Source organism: Talaromyces proteolyticus, assembly GCF_021365285.1.
Source record: "Talaromyces proteolyticus strain PMI_201 chromosome Unknown BGW36scaffold_1, whole genome shotgun sequence".
NCBI lineage: Eukaryota > Fungi > Ascomycota > Eurotiomycetes > Eurotiales > Trichocomaceae > Talaromyces > Talaromyces proteolyticus.
In genome coordinates, this window is record NW_025764277.1 from 832,528 (window position 1) to 851,228 (window position 18,701).

At 47.2% G+C, this 18,701-nt stretch overlaps 5 protein-coding genes across 5 annotated transcripts; 4 read left to right on the forward strand and 1 right to left on the reverse strand.

Moving 5' to 3' along the window:
- Positions 1–38: 38 nt before the first annotated feature.
- On the forward strand, positions 39–1,276 carry BGW36DRAFT_456513 (uncharacterized protein; the record flags this gene model as incomplete). The annotated part of the gene is made up of 2 exons (XM_046221930.1): positions 39–1,029; positions 1,104–1,276. Exons 1-2 carry the CDS (start codon positions 453–455, stop codon positions 1,274–1,276), a joined length of 750 nt encoding a protein of 249 aa, XP_046077580.1. The 5' UTR covers positions 39–452.
- A 3,187-nt stretch (positions 1,277–4,463) lies between these two features.
- Positions 4,464–7,844, forward strand: BGW36DRAFT_4671 (kinase-like domain-containing protein). The gene is made up of 5 exons (XM_046222366.1): positions 4,464–5,470; positions 5,528–6,715; positions 6,772–6,871; positions 6,924–7,258; positions 7,315–7,844. Exons 1-5 carry the CDS (start codon positions 4,727–4,729, stop codon positions 7,414–7,416), a joined length of 2,469 nt encoding a protein of 822 aa, XP_046077581.1. The 5' UTR covers positions 4,464–4,726; the 3' UTR covers positions 7,417–7,844.
- Positions 7,845–7,897: 53 nt separating this feature from the next.
- BGW36DRAFT_366541 (uncharacterized protein) lies at positions 7,898–11,112 on the forward strand. The gene is made up of 9 exons (XM_046214760.1): positions 7,898–8,311; positions 8,393–8,442; positions 8,518–8,552; positions 8,610–8,685; positions 8,744–8,842; positions 8,913–9,033; positions 9,084–9,716; positions 9,768–9,986; positions 10,032–11,112. Exons 1-9 carry the CDS (start codon positions 8,272–8,274, stop codon positions 10,664–10,666), a joined length of 1,908 nt encoding a protein of 635 aa, XP_046077582.1. The 5' UTR covers positions 7,898–8,271; the 3' UTR covers positions 10,667–11,112.
- A 547-nt stretch (positions 11,113–11,659) lies between these two features.
- On the forward strand, positions 11,660–12,706 carry BGW36DRAFT_413063 (zinc binding dehydrogenase; the record flags this gene model as incomplete). The annotated part of the gene is made up of 1 exon (XM_046219231.1): positions 11,660–12,706. One exon carries the CDS (start codon positions 11,660–11,662, stop codon positions 12,704–12,706), a length of 1,047 nt encoding a protein of 348 aa, XP_046077583.1.
- On the reverse strand, positions 12,480–16,890 carry BGW36DRAFT_310350 (putative PAB-dependent poly(A)-specific ribonuclease subunit). Its single transcript, XM_046212452.1, has 4 exons — positions 16,464–16,890; positions 15,108–16,405; positions 13,947–15,059; positions 12,480–13,885 (listed from the first exon to the last, which is right to left on the reverse strand). The coding sequence occupies exons 1-4, from the start codon at positions 16,590–16,592 to the stop codon at positions 12,922–12,924; spliced, it is 3,504 nt and encodes a 1,167-aa protein (XP_046077584.1). The 5' UTR covers positions 16,593–16,890; the 3' UTR covers positions 12,480–12,921.
- Between the last annotated feature and the right edge of the window lie 1,811 nt (positions 16,891–18,701).

An 18,701-nucleotide genomic window follows, 5' to 3' on the forward strand; every position in this document is an offset into this window, starting at 1 on the left:
ATGTCAATAAACTTTATCTATACAACATAAATGCACAAAGCTTTATAATTTTGATTTTCCTATTAGATACCAGCTGCGTATGCGAGTTACTACCAGTTGACCGACATACTGGTTCATTGCACACATGATTAATCGCCTTGCGGGATGATATCACAGTGTGCAGTTACAAAATGACCGACATCCTGATCAAACTTTGAACATGACAGCTCGAGGACCAGCATGGCCATCACATATATAAAACACTCATAAGAATGGCCGTTCCCTCTGTGTACCTGTTATGCTGATTTGTGCGTTTGTAGTGAACAAAGTACCTTGTCATCTCAACCCATCGTTGCCTAGACTCGACACCTCACTGGCTTTTGTCTACCGAGCGAGGCTGAAGGTGATGCACTATTATACTATTATCGAATCACTTATCTCCCTACAATTGAACTTTTGAATAGAATCTAAAAATGGCGATATCTTATCTCCCCGAATTCATCATGTCGACGGGTCGACTCCTCGCCGCAATTCAAGCACTGCGAAAGAGCTCATCAGCAAACGAAACCTCGGAATTCTGGACACAAGTCCTGGATATATTCTTCCCAGAAACTGAAGGGTTCGAAATTTCGACTATTTACAAGACATCTGACCATGCCATCCTCGTGCTCCGCCGAATCAAGGATGCAGATGGCGACGTAATTATTGACGACTGCGATATGAAGAATATCCTTGTCATCGACTGCCAGCCGCCACCGATATCAACAACAGCGACAGTTGAGTCTGAGGTGTCTGTGAATTTGAAGGGTACTCCAGATAATCAAGGGGCAAAGGTGGAAGGGGAGGCGACCCACGAAGAGCGCTTACCCTCCGACTTCGGGGTGACCGCAATAGGAACGCAAGCCATTTTTGTTAGGGACGCGGAACTCTTAGCTATCTCTGCAGCACATTCTCATACCTCCCAAGATGAGATCCACCTGCACGGCTCAAAAATAGGGAGTGCCAATCTAGCCAAAGCGTCGGGCCGAGATCAGGTTGAGAAGTGGCTACGTGTGATATTGGACGCTGCTATGGGCTGAGAGTGAAAGAAAGAGAATCAATCGGATGTTTACATTCAGTGTCAGACGTGCAAATGTCGAAACGGGGATTCTGCTTCCGGAAGCGAATCGAATTACTTTCAACTGCTCAACGCTATACAACGAACTTACTTGCGGCACACACAGAAACGAAACATCTGCACGCTCAAGGTATGGTACACGCACGATCTGGAGCAAGAAGCAAAGAGAATGCTTTCTAAAGTCGGACTAGTACTTCATGTAATATATGATGTTACTTGTGTAAAATCATAGTCTGTTGTAACAGCTTTTGCCACGCACGCTATGCAGACTCGGTATCAGATAGATGTATGAAAAGGATTTTATGTATATACCTTGAGACTTATACAAACGCAATTTTGCATTATCCCACATATGATATTACACAATAGTTCTCGGGGAAAATACAGCATTGCTGACGTCCAAAATTTTAAAGATTTACATGTATGTATCAATTGATATTGATACTTGGGATACAACATGGGGGAGTACGCAATCCACTTTCTGGTGCTATCAATTGATATCCAGACTCTTGTCATATGGGTGTAGAGTTTCCCAGGTCTGATCACCATACCAGCAGCCCTAACATTGATGATTGCCAAACTGCCCTCTTTATTTCGGACAGTGTAGTTTAAGTATTAACGTGTGAATGCCAGATTTATTGATGGAAGCATTCATGACTGACAGTATAATTGCTCTTTGTGATTTGCTCTAATTCATATACAAAACAATCAAGTAGTTGATCGATAAGTTCCCATTACTTATTCAGAGTAAGAGATGCAATCCAGACGATCAAAAGATAATCATGCATTCACATAGAGGAATCTGCGCCTGCGCCTACGCCTGCCTTTCTATTTGGTGTAAGCCTATATCTGCCGAGCCTCATGCTTCTGCGCTCATCTCGTAATGGCACATATCTTCTTCTTTCTGTCTTCACATATCTTCCACCTTCATATTTCTTCGTATATTCACGTGTCTTCTTGACTAGTCATCCTCAGGGTCACTGATGGGAGTCAATATGGGTGACTTGACTGAACCGAAGATGAAATGGATACCATTCTGGAACATCACGTCTCTAGCCGTTGAACTCCATGAGCCTGAATGGATAATAGTTGGACTGGCGGTACTTTTCTTTTGGGACAACTCGTGCAGGTATGAATACTCATATGCACATGAGCTTATTGAAAAGACCGTTTTCTAATGTACTCACATAAAAAATAGGACTCCAAGTCGTCGCCACACAACGAAGAAGACATGGTCCATTGGGTTGCCATTCTAAGCGCCCATGAATGGTGGCAGATATTATTGTACAAGGAGAAAGCAATCCTTCGGCGTATGGTTCCTGCAGAGCGGTTTTATGTGAGCATGCGGTATTGGGTTATAGATATTGCGTATTAGGATTGGTTTTTGGACGAGAGAATGGCTTTGCGAATTCACCAAAGTCGGAGATGAACGATGTATTTTTAGTCCAGAAACAATTAATTACCAACAGTATTAAATGGATAATCCCTTAGCTTATTCCTCTTTCTCTTCCTGATAGTGCTCCGCAAACCGCAAGAATGTCGGCAGATAGTCTGGATCGGATGAGGTAAAGAAGAGGGTCTAATATTAGCTAGGCCGACTTTCAGGGGTCTATGCATGGTTCACTAAGTATACGCTTGACATTATCAGCAGCCATACTCGGATGCAACCCATCTTCAGCAGCCGGCGGCGCTGGACAGTTGATTAGCTGTCAGTAAACAACTTCCATCTAATTCGAAACTGTTTCAGACGCAGGGGGGATCGTAAGACATTGCGTATCATTTCACCAAAGGCCTGGATTGACAATGGGTTGGATCAGGATTCAGGGGGCGTTACCTGTTAAAGAGCGGGCAAAGCTGCATGTCGAATGAGATCGCACAGGACAGGAACGGAGATTGGGGTTGGCTGGAAGAGTGGCTAGGTTATGGCGAGTGATTTTTCTGCTATCACAACCTGTAAGTGACAGTATAGCATTTGCGCTGGAGATCTTGTTGGTCGTGGACTACGCGACTCGGTGCCAATGCGCAAGGCGCATTATTCTAGGTAGATAAGCTAATGATGGTGATATAATTATAATATCGAATCAACATTTGAAAAAAAACAGCGGTAGAAAGAACCAGACTGGACAAAGCCAAATAAAATAAAGGACCCATCGGGCGGTCTAGATCCTCCACCTGCAAATTCTCCATGACGCCGTGGATATTAAATTATTTATTTAATTATATTTTACTGATGCAACCCAGAAGAGCAAACAACAAATGTCAAGCGACAAAATAAAAAGCCTGGTATTCGAGTTCACGTTGTCTTGGCGATCGTTGTGTTTGGTCGCGTCCAAAGCTTGGGCTGGTGCCTGGTTTTTATTAACATAATAAGTGAACAATTATTATTTAGACCGTTAGAACTTAGACCCCTTTGACCCAATATTAATATCAGTAATATTATCTTGCCAGCAGCCAGGATAGTAGGCCGTGGATAAGCAATATTCGGAGATCAACTGACATCAAATCACCGATACAACGAGCACCTGTACAACAATGTGGAGAGGGTCATCATCCCGGCGGTCTGGGACGATGCGAGCCTGCACCTGAGATTAATCATAATTAGAATTTCGATCAGGACCTCGCAGTGGAGTGGCCGTGGCAGTGTCAGAAATTCGGCATCACGGTTGGCGTGACGCTAGTTTCAGGCTAGCTGAGATGGTCTCAACGGGCTCGTGGCTGCAAAGTGCAGACTGAGAGGGAGGCGATGATGACATCGTGGCCTGAACTTTGAGGGAATGGTTGAGCACAGCACGCCGGAGCAGTAGTAATAAAGCATGAGGATGGGGACAAAAAAGAAGCAGGAACTATAGAGAAGAAGAGCAGGGTTGGCGCTGGGCAGCGGCCGAGGCGGGGCGCGGAGTGGGCGGCCGGCACCAATGGCAGGCAGCCGCGGGCGCGGGCCGTTAATATTAGGGGACAAGAGATGCCATGTTAGGCTGTTGGCGAAATTCATTCTTATTATTGCTGCGATGCCAACCATCCTCTCTTTTAACATCGCAACACCACCACCTCCTCCTCCTCCTCCGCTATCTGTCCCCTCTGCCATCTCACCTGCCATCTCCATGTCGCCGCCTCGATCCTAAGGCCTGCGTGCAGGTTTCAGACTTCGTTGACTTCGCTCCCGCCAAGCTTTCTCGCCCACGCATTTGCCTTCCGCCGACCGGAGCCAGTTGCCGTTGCATGGCTTTGATGAGGTTGTAGATTGTCGCACCTCTCCCCGCGCCTGGCTTGTCCGTTGTTCCACGTGCCGGAACGTCTTGTCGCATTCCCCATCGTCTATAGCGGCGATCGTATCGTCGTCCAGCGTCCCTATTTTCATCCCTTGCCGCCTGCATCGCCGATGCAGGCCTGCGAAGTGGTGGTAGGTAGCACACTGCGTTCTAGCCCAGATTTGCACCACCCACGTTGTCCAATACCGTTCCCGCCGCCACCCCTCAGAATTCCTACCAATCCCACCGCTCCCAGTCAGAACCTAATCCGACACGCAATCAACCCAATCCCCCCTCGCTTTCTGCAGCAGGGACTGCCGTCGCCGACAGTACATAGCAGCAGCAGCAGCCTCGCTGCCGCCGTCGTCGATCTCCCTTCAGCATGGACAGAGAATCTACCTCCGGCTTCAGGTTTCGCCGACCAAGCAGCAAGCTTCACAAGGATCCGCCGCAGTTCAGTCGCGGATTGAAGAGCCAGCAGAGCAATCCATCGCTCAAGAGACACCCCTCCGCCCCTGTTTACCCCCGCGGCCACGTCGGCGGCAGCAAAGAACACGCGCGCACCCGGTCAAACGCCTACGGCTCGTCGTCGTCCTCCCTCGATCAGCAGAGTGCCAGTGCTGGCCACTCACCGGTTCTTGGAAACGGTGAATTCACCCAGTCTTCACAGCCTCGCGCCGGCCGTTTTTCCTTTATCAACGGGAAAAGCCCAGATGATTTGATCGGTCCGCCCTTCGACACGCGGGCCATGCTCAATGTTCTCCAAGAGACGGAATCAGTTGACCAAGAAAACCAAGAATACGAGCCGGAATCTGCTCAACGACCCCCGAGACTGCAAACATATCACACAAGCCCGGACCCCCGCAGTGTGCAGCCTCTGAGACAGTCGGCCAGTTTCTCCGCCCTGCAACCCCGCATGGACACGGCACTCCCCCAGATTCAAGATGCGCCGAATTCGAAGAGGAATTCGGACGACGGGCTTGGCATCAAACCGCGAAGGAAAGGGACATTTTCGAGTTTCGTCAACAGCGTTCTAGGCTCCCCGCGCAATATCAAAATCTCTGCACCCGAAAATCCCGTCCATGTCACCCACGTGGGTTATGACAACCAGACCGGCCAGTTTACGGTATGTTTGTATCACTACTTTGTCCGATACCTCCTTTTGCTGATGACATGCGTTTAGGGTTTACCCAAGGATTGGCAACGGATGTTGCAAGCTAGCGGAATATCCAAGAAGGAGCAAGAGCAACACCCACAGACGATGGTTGATATTATGAGATTCTACGAAAAGAACGCTGGTGGATTGGGTGATGATGATGAAGTTTGGCACAAATTCGATCATGCCCACCCCCGCGATTATGAAGTTGCCAGCCCAGCACATAGCCCAGTTAGTGGCATGGCTTCTGCGATGATCGGGCCTCGCTTTCCTCAGAATCACGAAGGAAGTTTTGAAAACCCACGCTCTCCCCCGCCGATTCCAGGTGTAAATTCTCCTCCTCTACCTGGCATCATATTTCCCAACCGAGCAGCCCCAAAGCCGCCGACAGCTGGCAGTGGAATGGTACCCTCTCGCCCACCCCCTCAACCCCCGGCTATCAAAACTGCCCCTATACCAGCACCTCAAGACCAGAATATCACCCCGACTATACCTGAAGACGAGCCAGCCTCTATCGATGCAAATCTTGCGCAGCATGTTATCCCAGGAGCCATCAATTCTCCTACCCAGTACCAACAGCAGCAGGAGAGGGCCATGGCTGCTGCCCAACAAGCGATCACAGACAAGCAATTGGACCGAAGTCGCAGCCAACGTCTACAAGAACAGCAGCATGCACAGCAACAACCCCAACGCTCAGAGCAGCAAGGTACACCTGTAACAGCAACGGCAACCCCAACCACACCGCAACATCAGTTTTCCAACGCACAGCCTGCAATCCCTCAACCACCACCGCATCAGCATCCTAGTGCAGTTGCACGTCCTCGCCCCCGTGCGAGACAAAGCAACGCCTTCGATGTGCGAGCTAAGCTGCAGGCTATTTGTACACCGGGAGACCCGACAAAGAGATACTACAACTTGAACAAGATCGGCCAAGGTGCATCTGGTGGGGTCTTTACTGCATACGAAAATAACACCAATAAGTGTGTGGCTATCAAACAGATGAACCTGGATTTGCAACCGAAGAAGGATTTGATTATCAATGAAATCCTCGTTATGAAGGACAGCAAACACAAAAACATTGTGAACTTTTTGGACAGTTATCTGCACGGTCTTGATTTATGGGTGGTCATGGAATACATGGAAGGAGGCAGTTTAACCGATGTGGTGACTTTCAATATGATGACCGAAGGCCAGATTGCCTCGGTTTGTCGCGAGGTATATTCTGCTCCTGATGAGCATACTTTCAAAAAGGCGAGACTGACTTGGTATAGACACTCAGTGGCCTGCAGCATTTGCATTCAAAAGGTGTGATACACCGAGACATCAAATCCGACAATATCTTACTTTCCATGGAAGGAGAGATTAAGTTGAGTAAGTAAACTCGCTGCTAGCCACCAAAACACCCAATAACATTATAACCTAGCCGATTTCGGTTTCTGCGCTCAAATCAACGACTCCCAAACCAAACGGAACACGATGGTGGGAACCCCATACTGGATGGCGCCTGAAGTTGTTACCCGGAAGGAATATGGCCGGAAAGTGGACATCTGGAGCTTGGGCATCATGGCGATTGAAATGATCGAAGGCGAGCCTCCCTACTTGACCGAATCACCACTTCGGGCGCTCTACTTGATTGCTACGAACGGAACGCCGAAAATCAAGGACGAACATAACCTCTCGCTAGAGTTCCGGGACTTCCTCCATTTTGCATTACGCGTTGACCCCGAAAAGAGAGCCTCCGCCCACGACCTACTAAAGGTATGCGCTTTGCGATAGAAGATTCTTCCAGGTTTAGCTAATTATAACTCCTATAGCATCCCTTCATGATGACGTGTGAGCCCCTCGCCAGTCTTTCCCCTCTGGTCAAGTCAGCCCGCATCAGCCGGGCTCAAGAAAAGGCTCAAAAAGGCGCTTGAACTGCGATGAATTATATATTTCTGTTTTCATTTTCTACGACTTGATAATACCCTGTGCCTCGAGGCGACAATGACATTCCATTTGACTTGGTCTTTAGTTTCTTGACGGAAAAATATTACCCCTTTGCGGTTCGTCCCGCAGTTTATACGCGATTTGATGAGATGCTCAGCACCTGTATGTGTGCTGTTCGATTGGCGGTGTGAGTTTATTGTTTGAGATTCTGGATATAACTTTGTGGCTGAAAAAACGCCTGCTCTTCCACGCTCCCCATCACCGGAGGGCTGTCAATGTTGTGTAGATATAGATTCACGGCGTCCAAGATTGCTTCAGATTGACCGTGAGGTTTGTCTCTTATAATTATAAGACATTTTCCTTGGTTTAACGTGGTGTATAAACAAATGCATCGTAGTAATCAATTGATAGTAGAGAGACCGTGTAGCTTTGACGACAGATGCTGTGCGTCATAGCTTGCCGAAAGTGGCTCCTACTAGTGGCTGTGCGCTTGCTCCTGCCCGCACCTGATTAGGTTGCAGCATTTCGAGCCCGTCATAATCATAACAGCACATAACAGCACCCTTCTCCTGATCTCGCATTTGACAGACACTGGGCTCGAATCATAACCCTGATACCGAAATTACACACAGTACTCTCACTTCCCCGATTCCATCTTGACCGATTGCGCTGTTGTCAAGCGACCACCCATACCAACAGCGCCGCGCCCCGTTGCCAACCTAGCCTGAGCTACCAACCACGGCTTCTCATTTCGAAGGGTAGCAAAGTCTGGCGGAGATACTGCAGAGGTCCTATCAAGAGTTCATATCGACCCCGGCAGTTGGTGGAGATAGCTCAAGATCATGTTTCGCGCACAGCAAAATGCCTTTGACGACGCCGTCGGTGGGTTTCCTACACCTTGCATCAGTGTCCGCTGATACAAGTGAGTGTGGTTCGGAGTGCTGATGTCTTGTATTTTAATAGCCAAGGCGACGGATGAGAACCTGACCTCGGAGAACTGGGAATTTATTCTGGTACGGACATCTTGACGCCCTGCTTGTGAATGCTAGTACTTGTGAATCCGAGTCTTGGTGTCTGATAATCGATAGGATGTTTGCGATAAAGTTAATAATGAAGATTCAGGGTATGGGCACTGATCTAATTGAGTCTAGTCTGGTGGTCGCTAATCAAACCGTATTAGGGCCAAAGATGCGGTTGCGGCTTTGATCAAGAGGCTTGCGCATCGCAACGCCAATGTACAGCTTTATACACTCGAGGTTCGCTTTACTTCTTCACAATGTTGATTGGAGGAAGCGCTGACTTATCTTCTCTTAGTTGGCGAATGCCCTGGCGCAAAACTGTGGACTAAAGATACACCGCGAGCTGGCTTCACGAAGCTTTACAGAAGCTTTGTTGCGTTTAGCGAACGACCGAGTATGTTATAAAAACTTGATTGCTATATATTTGTCGCAGAATGTATCCGCAGACTGTTGACTGTTTTTAGAACACACACCAGCAAGTGAAGTCGAAAATACTAGAGGGCATGGAAGAATGGACCGAAATGTTCTCTAGCAGCCCCGACTTTGGCATCATGGAGCAAGCTTATATGAAACTGAAAACCACAAGTGCGTTCTGGCCTAATAACTATGATCAGACTGTGCTGATACTGGTGTAGACCCGAATATACAGGCCCCTTCGAAACCAACAAAGCGTCAAATCACGGAACTTGACCGACAAAAGGAAGAGGAGGAGCTTCAAATGGCCCTTGCCTTATCGATCAAAGACAAACCAACGATCGAGTCAAGTGTCACAGCCGGTCCCAGCTCTGCTGCTGCAGCTTCAGCTACCAATCAGTCACAATCAGTCGCCGAACCAGCTCAGTCGGTTTCTCAGGGCATCCCACCTGGAACAACAGCAGCGACGGTTTCAAGAGTCAGAGCCCTGTTCGATTTCCAACCTTCTGAACCAGGGGAGCTTCAGTTTAGGAAAGGCGATGTTATTGCCGTGTTGGAGTCAGTATACAAAGACTGGTGGAAAGGCTCCCTACGCGGCCAAACGGGAATTTTTCCTTTGAACTACGTTGAGAAGCTTCCCGATCCAACGCCAGAAGACTTACAGCGTGAAGCACACATGGAAGCGGAAGTGTTTGGACAGATCAAAAATGTAGAGAAGCTTTTGACGTTGCTTAGTACTAGCAGCTCCGAGTTGAATGTTCAAGATAACGAAGAAATTACGACCCTCTACCACTCTACTTTAGCCATCCGGCCAAAGCTGATCGAGCTTATCGGCAAATATTCTCAAAAGAAAGGTTTGTTTTATTTCTTAGTATGCTGTTTGACATCACTAATATTGTTCTTAGATGAATTTACGCAGCTTAATGAAAAGTTTATTAAAGCACGACGAGATTACGAATCCCTGCTTGAGGCTTCAATGTCTCACCCAGCTCAACCCCAGTATGGTCGACCACCTCAACAGGCTTATGGTTATCCACCAGGAGGAGCACCGCCAGGGTATCCTCCAAGCCATCCAACCCCTGCACCAGTCGATCCTCAACAGTACTACAACGCTCGACCACAAGGTATGTGTTCTTGTATTGTTTTGTAATCATATGCTGACCCATCAGAATCTCAAACCCCTCAACCCACCCAACTCAATGGTCCAGGTTATTATTCTGGGGAGCCTGCACACCCTTACCCGCAGACTTCCCAATCCCCTGATCCACGCAACCAGACACCAACAGGCAACCGGCCTTTTCAGCAACAGCAACAACCACAGCCACAGTCACAACCCCCAGATTCTTACCAGCCTGTGCATCACCGTCCCCAGTCAACTTACGAACACCCTCAAGAGCTAGGAACATCCGTATACGATTCACCTCTGGAACAACGTTATTCATATGCTCCAGCTGGCGTGCCTCCACAGCAAGCTCCACAAGGACAAGTGCAGCCTTTCCAGCAACAACCACAACCAGGCAACGAACCATCTCCATCAGTATATTCTCCAGACGACCAACGCCCTGGTGCGCACCAGTTCCCACCCTCACAGCCTCAGCAACACGCTCCACAACCACCATATCCCACCGCAGCAGCAACACATCAACCACCACCAACCCAGCAGCCACCCGTCATCCCCTCAACCAGCCCTCAATCTACACCGTATCCAACACTAAACGCAGGACAACCAAGTCCTGGATATAACGCTTACCAGCCACCACACGCCAACTCGGTAAATTCAAACCCAGCCTCATTTTACCGATGAAACCATCCCAAAACACAACCACGACAATGATTACTGTGTATCTGTTATTTCCATCCAGCAAAGCTAGCCCGTGCTTGAATCGAGACCTGCACTTTTCCACCTTGTTTGCTTATCTTGGGATGTGCTGAGTGAGCATCGTGCATGCATTTTTATGTTAGGGAAGCTATTATTTTCATTTCATGAAAGTTTAGTAGTCATCTATTATGATATTCTTTTCTCCTTTTTATTTGTATGTTGGTTTGTTTTAGGTTGTTGGTTGGGTGACATGGCAGATATTTGTCCCTGGCTGTTTCTGTCGTTTTTTAATGTTGTTGGTTGTTGGTTGTTTGCAAGCGATGTAGTTAAAGACAAAACAATCGACTCCTGTGAAGCGAATATATACCAGTTGAACAAAGCCAGCGTCAGGTTAATGCTGAAAATGAGTACAAGCAATCCATATCATGAAGTACATATTGTGCAGAGAAACATCATCAAATCTCCATAATCCATGGAGTTAAAAGCTTTCCTGACAACGACCTGTTCGAGTTATGAACACCATCGGAGATAAGGTCCAAATACCTTCAGCAATTACGTTTAATGAAGAAGCTTAGTTACATTAGACTTCCATTTATGGCTGACAGATTCTATTCCTGATCTGGCTCGTATCGCTGTAAACGGAAAGGCGTGTAAATTGTGCACTAGCGTGTATTTGTTGACCTATCAGAGCGTCCAAATTAGAGAAAGCGGGTTAGGGTCTGGATTAATGTCTGACTGAGGATGTAAATGATAGTAAACAATATATTCATGTAAAGTCATTGATAGACGGTTAATTGCGGCCTTAGCGGTGATAGCGGTGATATGAGTAGACAAGTCGTAGGTTATGTATGGTGTGAATTGGTCTCAACGAGTATAAAGAGCAGCCATGGCTCAACGAAACGAAGATTCAAACAACAATTGAAGCATTTGACACACCCCTATCAAAATCACCACACAATTCAACGCAATTACTCGACCATGTCCCCCAAAAACCGCGCATCCTGGCTCCCAGCCCCAAAATCCGCTACCAACGTCGTCGAATCCGCCCCTTACACCTCCCCAACTACCAATGAACTCGTTATCAAAACTAAAGCAATCGCACTGAACCCAGCCGACGTAGTCATCCAGCAACTCGGAGTCCTCATACAGCACTATCCCGCGATTCTCGGCTGCGATGTTGCCGGCGAGGTAGTCGAAGTTGACCCCTCTCTGGCAGATAGGTACGAGCTCGGCAATCGCGTTATCGGCACTGCTAGCTGTCTGGATACCCGCGATGGCAAGTATTGCTACGCGGGATTTCAGGAATATGTGGTTCTGAAGGCTCCCCAGATAGCGAAGATCCCCGTTGATGTGTCCTATCAGGACGCCGTGGTGTTGCCATTGGGGATACTTGCCTCTGCGAGTTCCTTGTTTGCAGTCGGCACGCTTGCATTGAGTATCCCAGATGCTGCGAAGCCACCGCATGGTGGTGGTGGTCTGGGTAAGACGGTGGTTGTGTGGGGGGCTAGTAGTAGCGTGGGCTCTTGTGGTGTGCAGTTGGCTGCTCAAGCAGGATATGAGGTTATTGGGGTTGCAAGTGGGAAGAATCACCAGATGGTTAAGAGTCTGGGGGCTGCGGCATGCTTCGATCAGAATGATCCTAGTATCGTGGATAGTATGTTGAGTTACTTGCAAGGGAAACAGGTGGAGGGTGCGTTTTGTTCTATTGCTAGTGATTCGGCGTTAGATACCTTGAGTGAGATTCTCGATAGAAGCGAGGGGAGGAAATTGGTCGCGTCTGTGATTCCAGGCGCAGAGACGAAGGGATCGAAGGGGGTGACGATTGTGACGAATTTGAAGCTGGATGTTCACGATACCCAGTATATGGAGCCGGTTTGGAAATGGCTCAATCAGGCCATGGTGGAGAAGAAAGTCAAGTATGCTCCTCCGCCTGAGGTAGTTGGAAATGGACTGGAAGCAGTGCAGGAGGGGGTTGATCTGTTGGCGAAAGGAGTCAGTGCGAAGAAGCTGGTTGTGTTGGTGTGAGGTTAATATGTCCATTCTATTCAAGGTTGATCTGATCTTAAGCTACATTAGTGATAGACATAAAAACATTTGTAGATGTAATTTTGTATGAAGCTGACCCGCTGGCTACAAGTTCTCAGGCTATACTAATATGAGTATCAATATACGGTCATGACAAAAATGGGACTTGCAGCCCAAGAACACAATCGGTCCGTCTAACGAGTATACATATGTAACTATCTCAAAGGGCTCCCGGTCGTGAAATCCGGTTGTCCAGGGGTACCGAATGTCCCGTTGCTAGGGGTCAAAGCATTCGCTCGTCTGAATGCCTGTCGTGGAGTAGACGGGGTACTATTTCCCGCTGTCGTATTGCTATTGCTATTATTACCACCACTACCTGCGAGATCAGGTGTGTTGCGACCGCTGCCGTTCGCCGAGTTGCTGATGGCTGTACCAGGACGGTTGAGGGCCGCTGCAGCAGGGTTACCGCCGTTTCGAGGAGGTGGTCGGAAACTAAGTTTGAATCCCTGAGAAAATATTTCCTCAAGCATCTGGTTGACGATGCCTGCGTCTTCGTATTCTTGGAACTTTTTCCAGAGTCGTAGGGCCATACGCGCGTCCTCAATTGAGTCGTGCCCTTCCGTGGCATCGGCGGTTTCTTCCTGGATGTATTCCTTGAACACAGCCCAAGCAAGGTATCGTAAACTCAACCGACGATTCTTTGCGGGGTGGAAGAAGAGATACTGGGTGTCCACGGTTTGGGTCTTGGGGACTTGAATGTTGATTTTTCGGAAGTCAGATGCTAGACCGTGCCCGACGAACACACAACCTAGGTTGAGTAATACCCAAAGCTTTTTGTAGGCGACCTTCAGAGGTACTAGGTTGTGCTGACTGGTGCGAGGATCCAAGTCGCCAGGTTTGATACCAGAGTATTGTGTCACGTAATCCACGATGGTTTCTTTGATGGTAATGTAGTCATCGATAAAAGGGACGCCTTCGTGGAGCCCGGATCCTCTCAAGACAGACACCCGTGCCAGACCGCTCTTACTTGGCCGAACCATCTCCTGGGAGCCATCAGCTTTGACATCAATCTCAGCTTTCTCCAAGTCCACAAATTCGGTATCGAGGGCAACTGGAGTTCCTGGCTGCGGTCGTTCATCAGGAGCAAGGATATGACAAGATTCCGTGACTCGACCGCCACTTGTGGTTGTTAGCAAAAAAAGAAGAAAACTTCAAAAGAGATAACTAAGAAGAAACTTACTTCATCGACCATTCATGGAATAATAACGTGGTATCTAGTTTGGCCTTCCATGAATCATCCACATTGTGCCTCGCGCTCTTCACCTGGTACGCCACAACACTAGGTACTTTCCAAGTATCGGTGAATTTCAATGCCTCCTCTCGAGGCACTTCAGTAACCAAGAAGTCGTTGAACAAGTGCCATCTATTTTTCTGTTCCATATGCCGTGCGGATACACTGACATTGATGAAAGATACCAAATGTGGCTTTTGGTGTTCAGTGATATCGATCTCAGCTACCAAGCCTACTAGTTCGTACACCGTTAGCCCTGGAGTATTATTCAGTATACGGTGTCGAAGCTCATCGCCTTCGAAGCAATGTAACAAGCCATTTTCAACAACGATTCCAAGCTCTTCGGGTAGCCACCCGGGAGTTGCCCAAAGCTGGCGGAAATGAGTTGTATGCCCTGTATTTAACATTAAGACTGGCGGCATGCGATGAACCGTTCTTCGAATTGCGAGTTGCTGATATCGTCTACAATGATTGCACCAGCCCCGATTTTGTGTTTCTCTCTCAATGCTAGACTTCAGGATAGCGGAGAACTTGACCGACATGTTTCGCCGAGCTTGTTTGATATCAGGGGCTTGGTAGATGAGTTCATTAGCGAAAGAGTTACCTGGTCGAACGATTTCGTTTCGGCAAAACATGCACCGAATAGATTCAGATGCGACAGTTGCGAGGTTTCGATCCAATTCGTCGGATTCAGGGTTGACAGCGCGAGTGTCACCAGAAACTTGGTTCAGAATAAATCGATTGACTGATTGAATGGCAGCGGATAACGCCTTGTTTGTCAGATTCTCTTCCAATAAACCCAGCTTGGAAGCCTCGTGAAAACCACTGAATGTTTTGAGGAGGTTCGTAGCTTGACAATTCTGGCCATTTGCTTTATCCAACATATCAAAGAGATAACCCATTTCGCACAAGAGACAGTCTTCGAATACACAGCTGCTCGCAGCATGATTTAGTGCGAGATTTCGCACTAGAGGGATGAATTTATACAGTTGAAGAAGGGAGTTGGTGAAAGAATTCGCTATATGGGTTTCCAAACCGGAAAATGCGGTCTTGTTGTAGTACCTGGTTTGGGTTAGTGCTGTTCAATATGATATCATTATAAGACTATACCTGAAATCAAAATCATCGACTCCAAATCTGCTGTACTTGATTTCAACATTACTATACTTGAGCAAAGGGTCTTCCTCTACCACGGCGCCGATCTTTGCACTTGCAAGAGAGTCTGAGACGTCCCCAACGGCCCCATCGCTCCTGTTCCTAGGCAACTCGCGCGCCTTTTCACTCAAAAATCTCGGTGCTGCCAAAGCTGGCTCGGCAGAGATCAATTGGCGTGTATTTTCAACTTGATACCGGCGCCCCTTCTTGGGATTTGCAGCATAATGACCTATTTCTGCTGGTCGTAAATATGGTATGATGGAAGGATCTACTGGAGCTGGTGGACTACCAGCATCGAATACAAGATGGCTCGGCCACGCCGAGAACAGACGCTCATGGTAATATGGCATCCCGATCGCATTCAAAGGTGTCTCAAGCGACCAGTCGACTATTTGGGGTTGAGGTGCGACATCCGCAAATTCAGTCTCTTTGCTCATTTCATTGAAGTGTATTTTGCTGGGAGAGCCCCATAGATGAATCGCACACTCGGCATCATTTATCGCCAATGCTTCTCCCGAAGGTGAGATTTCAATCCCTAGCATGAAATTGACATTTGCCTGACGGAGGTTAATTGTATTGGGGTTCATTAAATCCACGACTTGCAGCTGCCCTGATTGAGAGGCAACAAAACTGGTTGTATGAAGGCGGGGGTGCATGCGCACATACGCTGCACCGGCATGAAAAGGAATCGGAGGTAGTGGTGCTAAGGTTTTCAAGTCGTATACGTTTGCTAAAGGATCAACGATGGGAGCACCTAAATGCCGTACAGAGAAGCCACAGGTAACTAAAAAATCGTTTCGCGCGTCCATGTCATTTATTGCGGCACCATGAGCCTTCCAACTCTTGACAATTTTAAAATCTCCCAAGCTCAGCGCATTCACAGAACCTGTATCAGTTGCAGCGCAAAGATATCGGCTTTTTTTCATGATGGTGTAGTTATACTCGGTTGATAGCTTATCAGTCACCGCTCCTTTGTCAATATCTATTAAGAACATCGATTTCTGACATCCTGCAACGATGATGCGATTTGTCTGTGCGGTGAAACTCATACAACGAAGGTCGGTCATGTCGGTGTGCGTGATATGCCATTGAGTTAGTCCTCGGCGAGTGACCATATGGACACTTTTGGAAGACAAAGATATAACGCCTTTTTCATGGAAAAGAAACTGTCGGACGGAGCCTTCGGAGACCGGGTGGGCTCGAATGGAGGTGTATCGTTGGAGCTCAGGGCCGTAGAAGGAAGCAATTCGTCCCTGTAGATACAACGTTTTTGTCAATTGTTAATTGCTTCCCTTAGCACGCAGCACTTACATATTCATTTCCAGCCCACAAAAGCTCCTGAATGTCATCAAATGCGAGAGTAGTTGCAACGGTAGGCAGAATATGCGGGCCTGGCGGGGGGACCGCAATTCGCGACACTTCATCCCAGTCGGCCTCCATGATTGTTCAGATGATCGTAATTCAGTGGCCCTGGAAGCTTCGGATAAAAAGTGCCCTTCACACAGTGTTCTTTGCTAAGGCCAAAGTTCCCAAGCGACACAGCGCCAAATCGCCAAATCGCAGTTCGGCGTCATCGCCCAACGCGGACGGGAAAGAACGCGGGGTGGACGGACCTAACGGAAAGGCATTCCCTGCGATACAGCTGAGATCGAAATTTCGAGATTATAATCTGTTGAGCTAGGGTTCTGTAGGTCCTCGGCCTTGGGCAAGAGGCAGAAACGCCGGGGTTGATGTCACGTCGCCGTCGTGTCGAAAGCGGAATATCCCCAACGCAGCTGGCGGATGCTTGTATACAGTCACGTGATTAGCGGAGATGGGCTAACTGCTTGCGAATAGCCAGGTTACTGAATGAGCTTCGCTGGCGATTTCAACTGCAACATACACTATTCAAGCGTGTTGAATAAGTAAACATAATATCAACCATTAAGAGGACACAGCTGGTTTTGAGAAAGGGGCAATTTTATATCATAGAATCGGTTGCTGCCTGGTCCGGGCTGATCATAACAAGTTTTTGATCGCTGTCGATGTGTTACATCGAGGTGTCCTCTTCCTAGTCATTTAGCATAGGGCAGTATTTAAATAAAATGAGGTGGACAAGGAAAGGAGCACGGTAGATCTTTCATACCTTCCCGCATTGATGCCGAGTCCTCACGGTTCATGCCACTATCTGATATTTGCAACGACTGCTGGAGCCAACAGTCCGAAATTCGAACAAAGATTCTAGGTCGTTTAAAAGCTGTCTCAAAAGGGAAAAATAAGGTAGAGAAAAGCTCCCCTGCGTTCTAGACATCCTGCCAGGTTGCCAACATTTCCAACCTGGAAAGCATGAACGCTATTGCAGTCGACTCAAGATACTAAAATTGTGAAACTTTTCGAAACCCAACAATCAAAGATTGTGAGTCGATAATTTCTTAATATTAATTTCGCAAATTTAAATTATTTGGAATTTTCTCTTGAACTGAGTCTTACCAGGGCTCTAAAATATTAAGTATCCGTGAAAATATACTCTGGGATTTGAGTGTTGAAGTCATCCAGAGCGGTCAACCACAACAATTCACAATGTTTATTGCTTTGTAATTACCTAGTTTTTCATATTAATGGCTTTAAATGTTGAAAAGTGTAAGAAGCAAGATAATAATAAGTGTGTGCTTGTCTATATATACCTACACCCTTGTCAAAACCTCCAATCTTCGTGAACAAACAGTTGTCAGTGCTATCAAGGTTTGACTTGATAGAGGGATTCTAGGATGCTACACAGATATTTTAAGAGGAACATCGTGTTCAGCAATAGAGAAAGGAGATCTCTGGCAACAAACAGAACTTACATAACTCTCATGATAGATGCTTCAATATGCGAAGACCCGCTGTACTGCGAGGAGCTAGCTGGGTTGCGAATTTACGTATATTCCTATGGGTCATGATCACAAACAGAAAGTATAAAATGCATCTCTGTAAGCATTTTTAAGCTTACATCTTCAAATGTCGGTTTGTCAAAATCGTACTCGGTTCGATCACCAACATTGGAAGCCCAAAATTGAAGATTTTCTAGGATCGATATTAACAAGGAATTGAGCCAGGCTACTTCGTCAAATAAGTGCATTACAACAGCAATATCATACCTTCCTTCCTAGGACTAACACTAGGGCTTGCTAGGAGATACACCAATTGAGAATTGTATAAGAGTGATGTGTTTCTCGACAGGCCTGTGTATTCTGAATCTATCAATTGATATATATGTAGTAATTAATGTTGCTTTAATACAGTGGAATATTACCATCATATTTCAATTTTCCAACGACTTTCCAAGCACACGTGGAACATTTTCAGAACATCAATGAAACGCAGACTGATTGATGAAAAGGATAAACGAGCCGCTGACCACGCTGGGTACAGCTAATTTCGATAGACGGCGCACATCGTCGTTAATTAGAGCGTGTTCGATATTTTCCTAAAATTACTCTCTCTACCCAGAACAACTGCCCGAATTGGCGATGTCTAGCGATAAAATGCATGTACTTTAACCGGAGCTTTCTCTCTGTCCGTGTTGCA

What these genes read in the sequence shown, in the direction of transcription:
- BGW36DRAFT_366541 (XM_046214760.1), top strand. Translation starts at nt 8,272, where the DNA reads ATGTTTCGCGCACAGCAAAATGCCTTTGACGACGCCGTCG. An exon ending in TGCCTTTGACGACGCCGTCG is followed by an intron (nt 8,312 to 8,392) that starts GTGGGTTTCCTA and finishes GTATTTTAATAG; the next exon opens with CCAAGGCGACGGATGAGAAC. An exon ending in AGAACTGGGAATTTATTCTG is followed by an intron (nt 8,443 to 8,517) that starts GTACGGACATCT and finishes GATAATCGATAG; the next exon opens with GATGTTTGCGATAAAGTTAA.
- BGW36DRAFT_4671 (XM_046222366.1), top strand. Translation starts at nt 4,727, where the DNA reads ATGGACAGAGAATCTACCTCCGGCTTCAGGTTTCGCCGACCAAGCAGC. An exon ending in GGAAGGAGAGATTAAGTTGA is followed by an intron (nt 6,872 to 6,923) that starts GTAAGTAAACTC and finishes ATTATAACCTAG; the next exon opens with CCGATTTCGGTTTCTGCGCT. An exon ending in CCGCCCACGACCTACTAAAG is followed by an intron (nt 7,259 to 7,314) that starts GTATGCGCTTTG and finishes TAACTCCTATAG; the next exon opens with CATCCCTTCATGATGACGTG.
- BGW36DRAFT_310350 (XM_046212452.1), bottom strand. Translation starts at nt 16,592, where the DNA reads ATGGAGGCCGACTGGGATGAAGTGTCGCGAATTGCGGTCCCCCCGCCA. An exon ending in TGTGGGCTGGAAATGAATAT is followed by an intron (nt 16,406 to 16,463) that starts GTAAGTGCTGCG and finishes TTGTATCTACAG; the next exon opens with GGACGAATTGCTTCCTTCTA. An exon ending in TTCCATGAATGGTCGATGAA is followed by an intron (nt 13,886 to 13,946) that starts GTAAGTTTCTTC and finishes AACAACCACAAG; the next exon opens with TGGCGGTCGAGTCACGGAAT.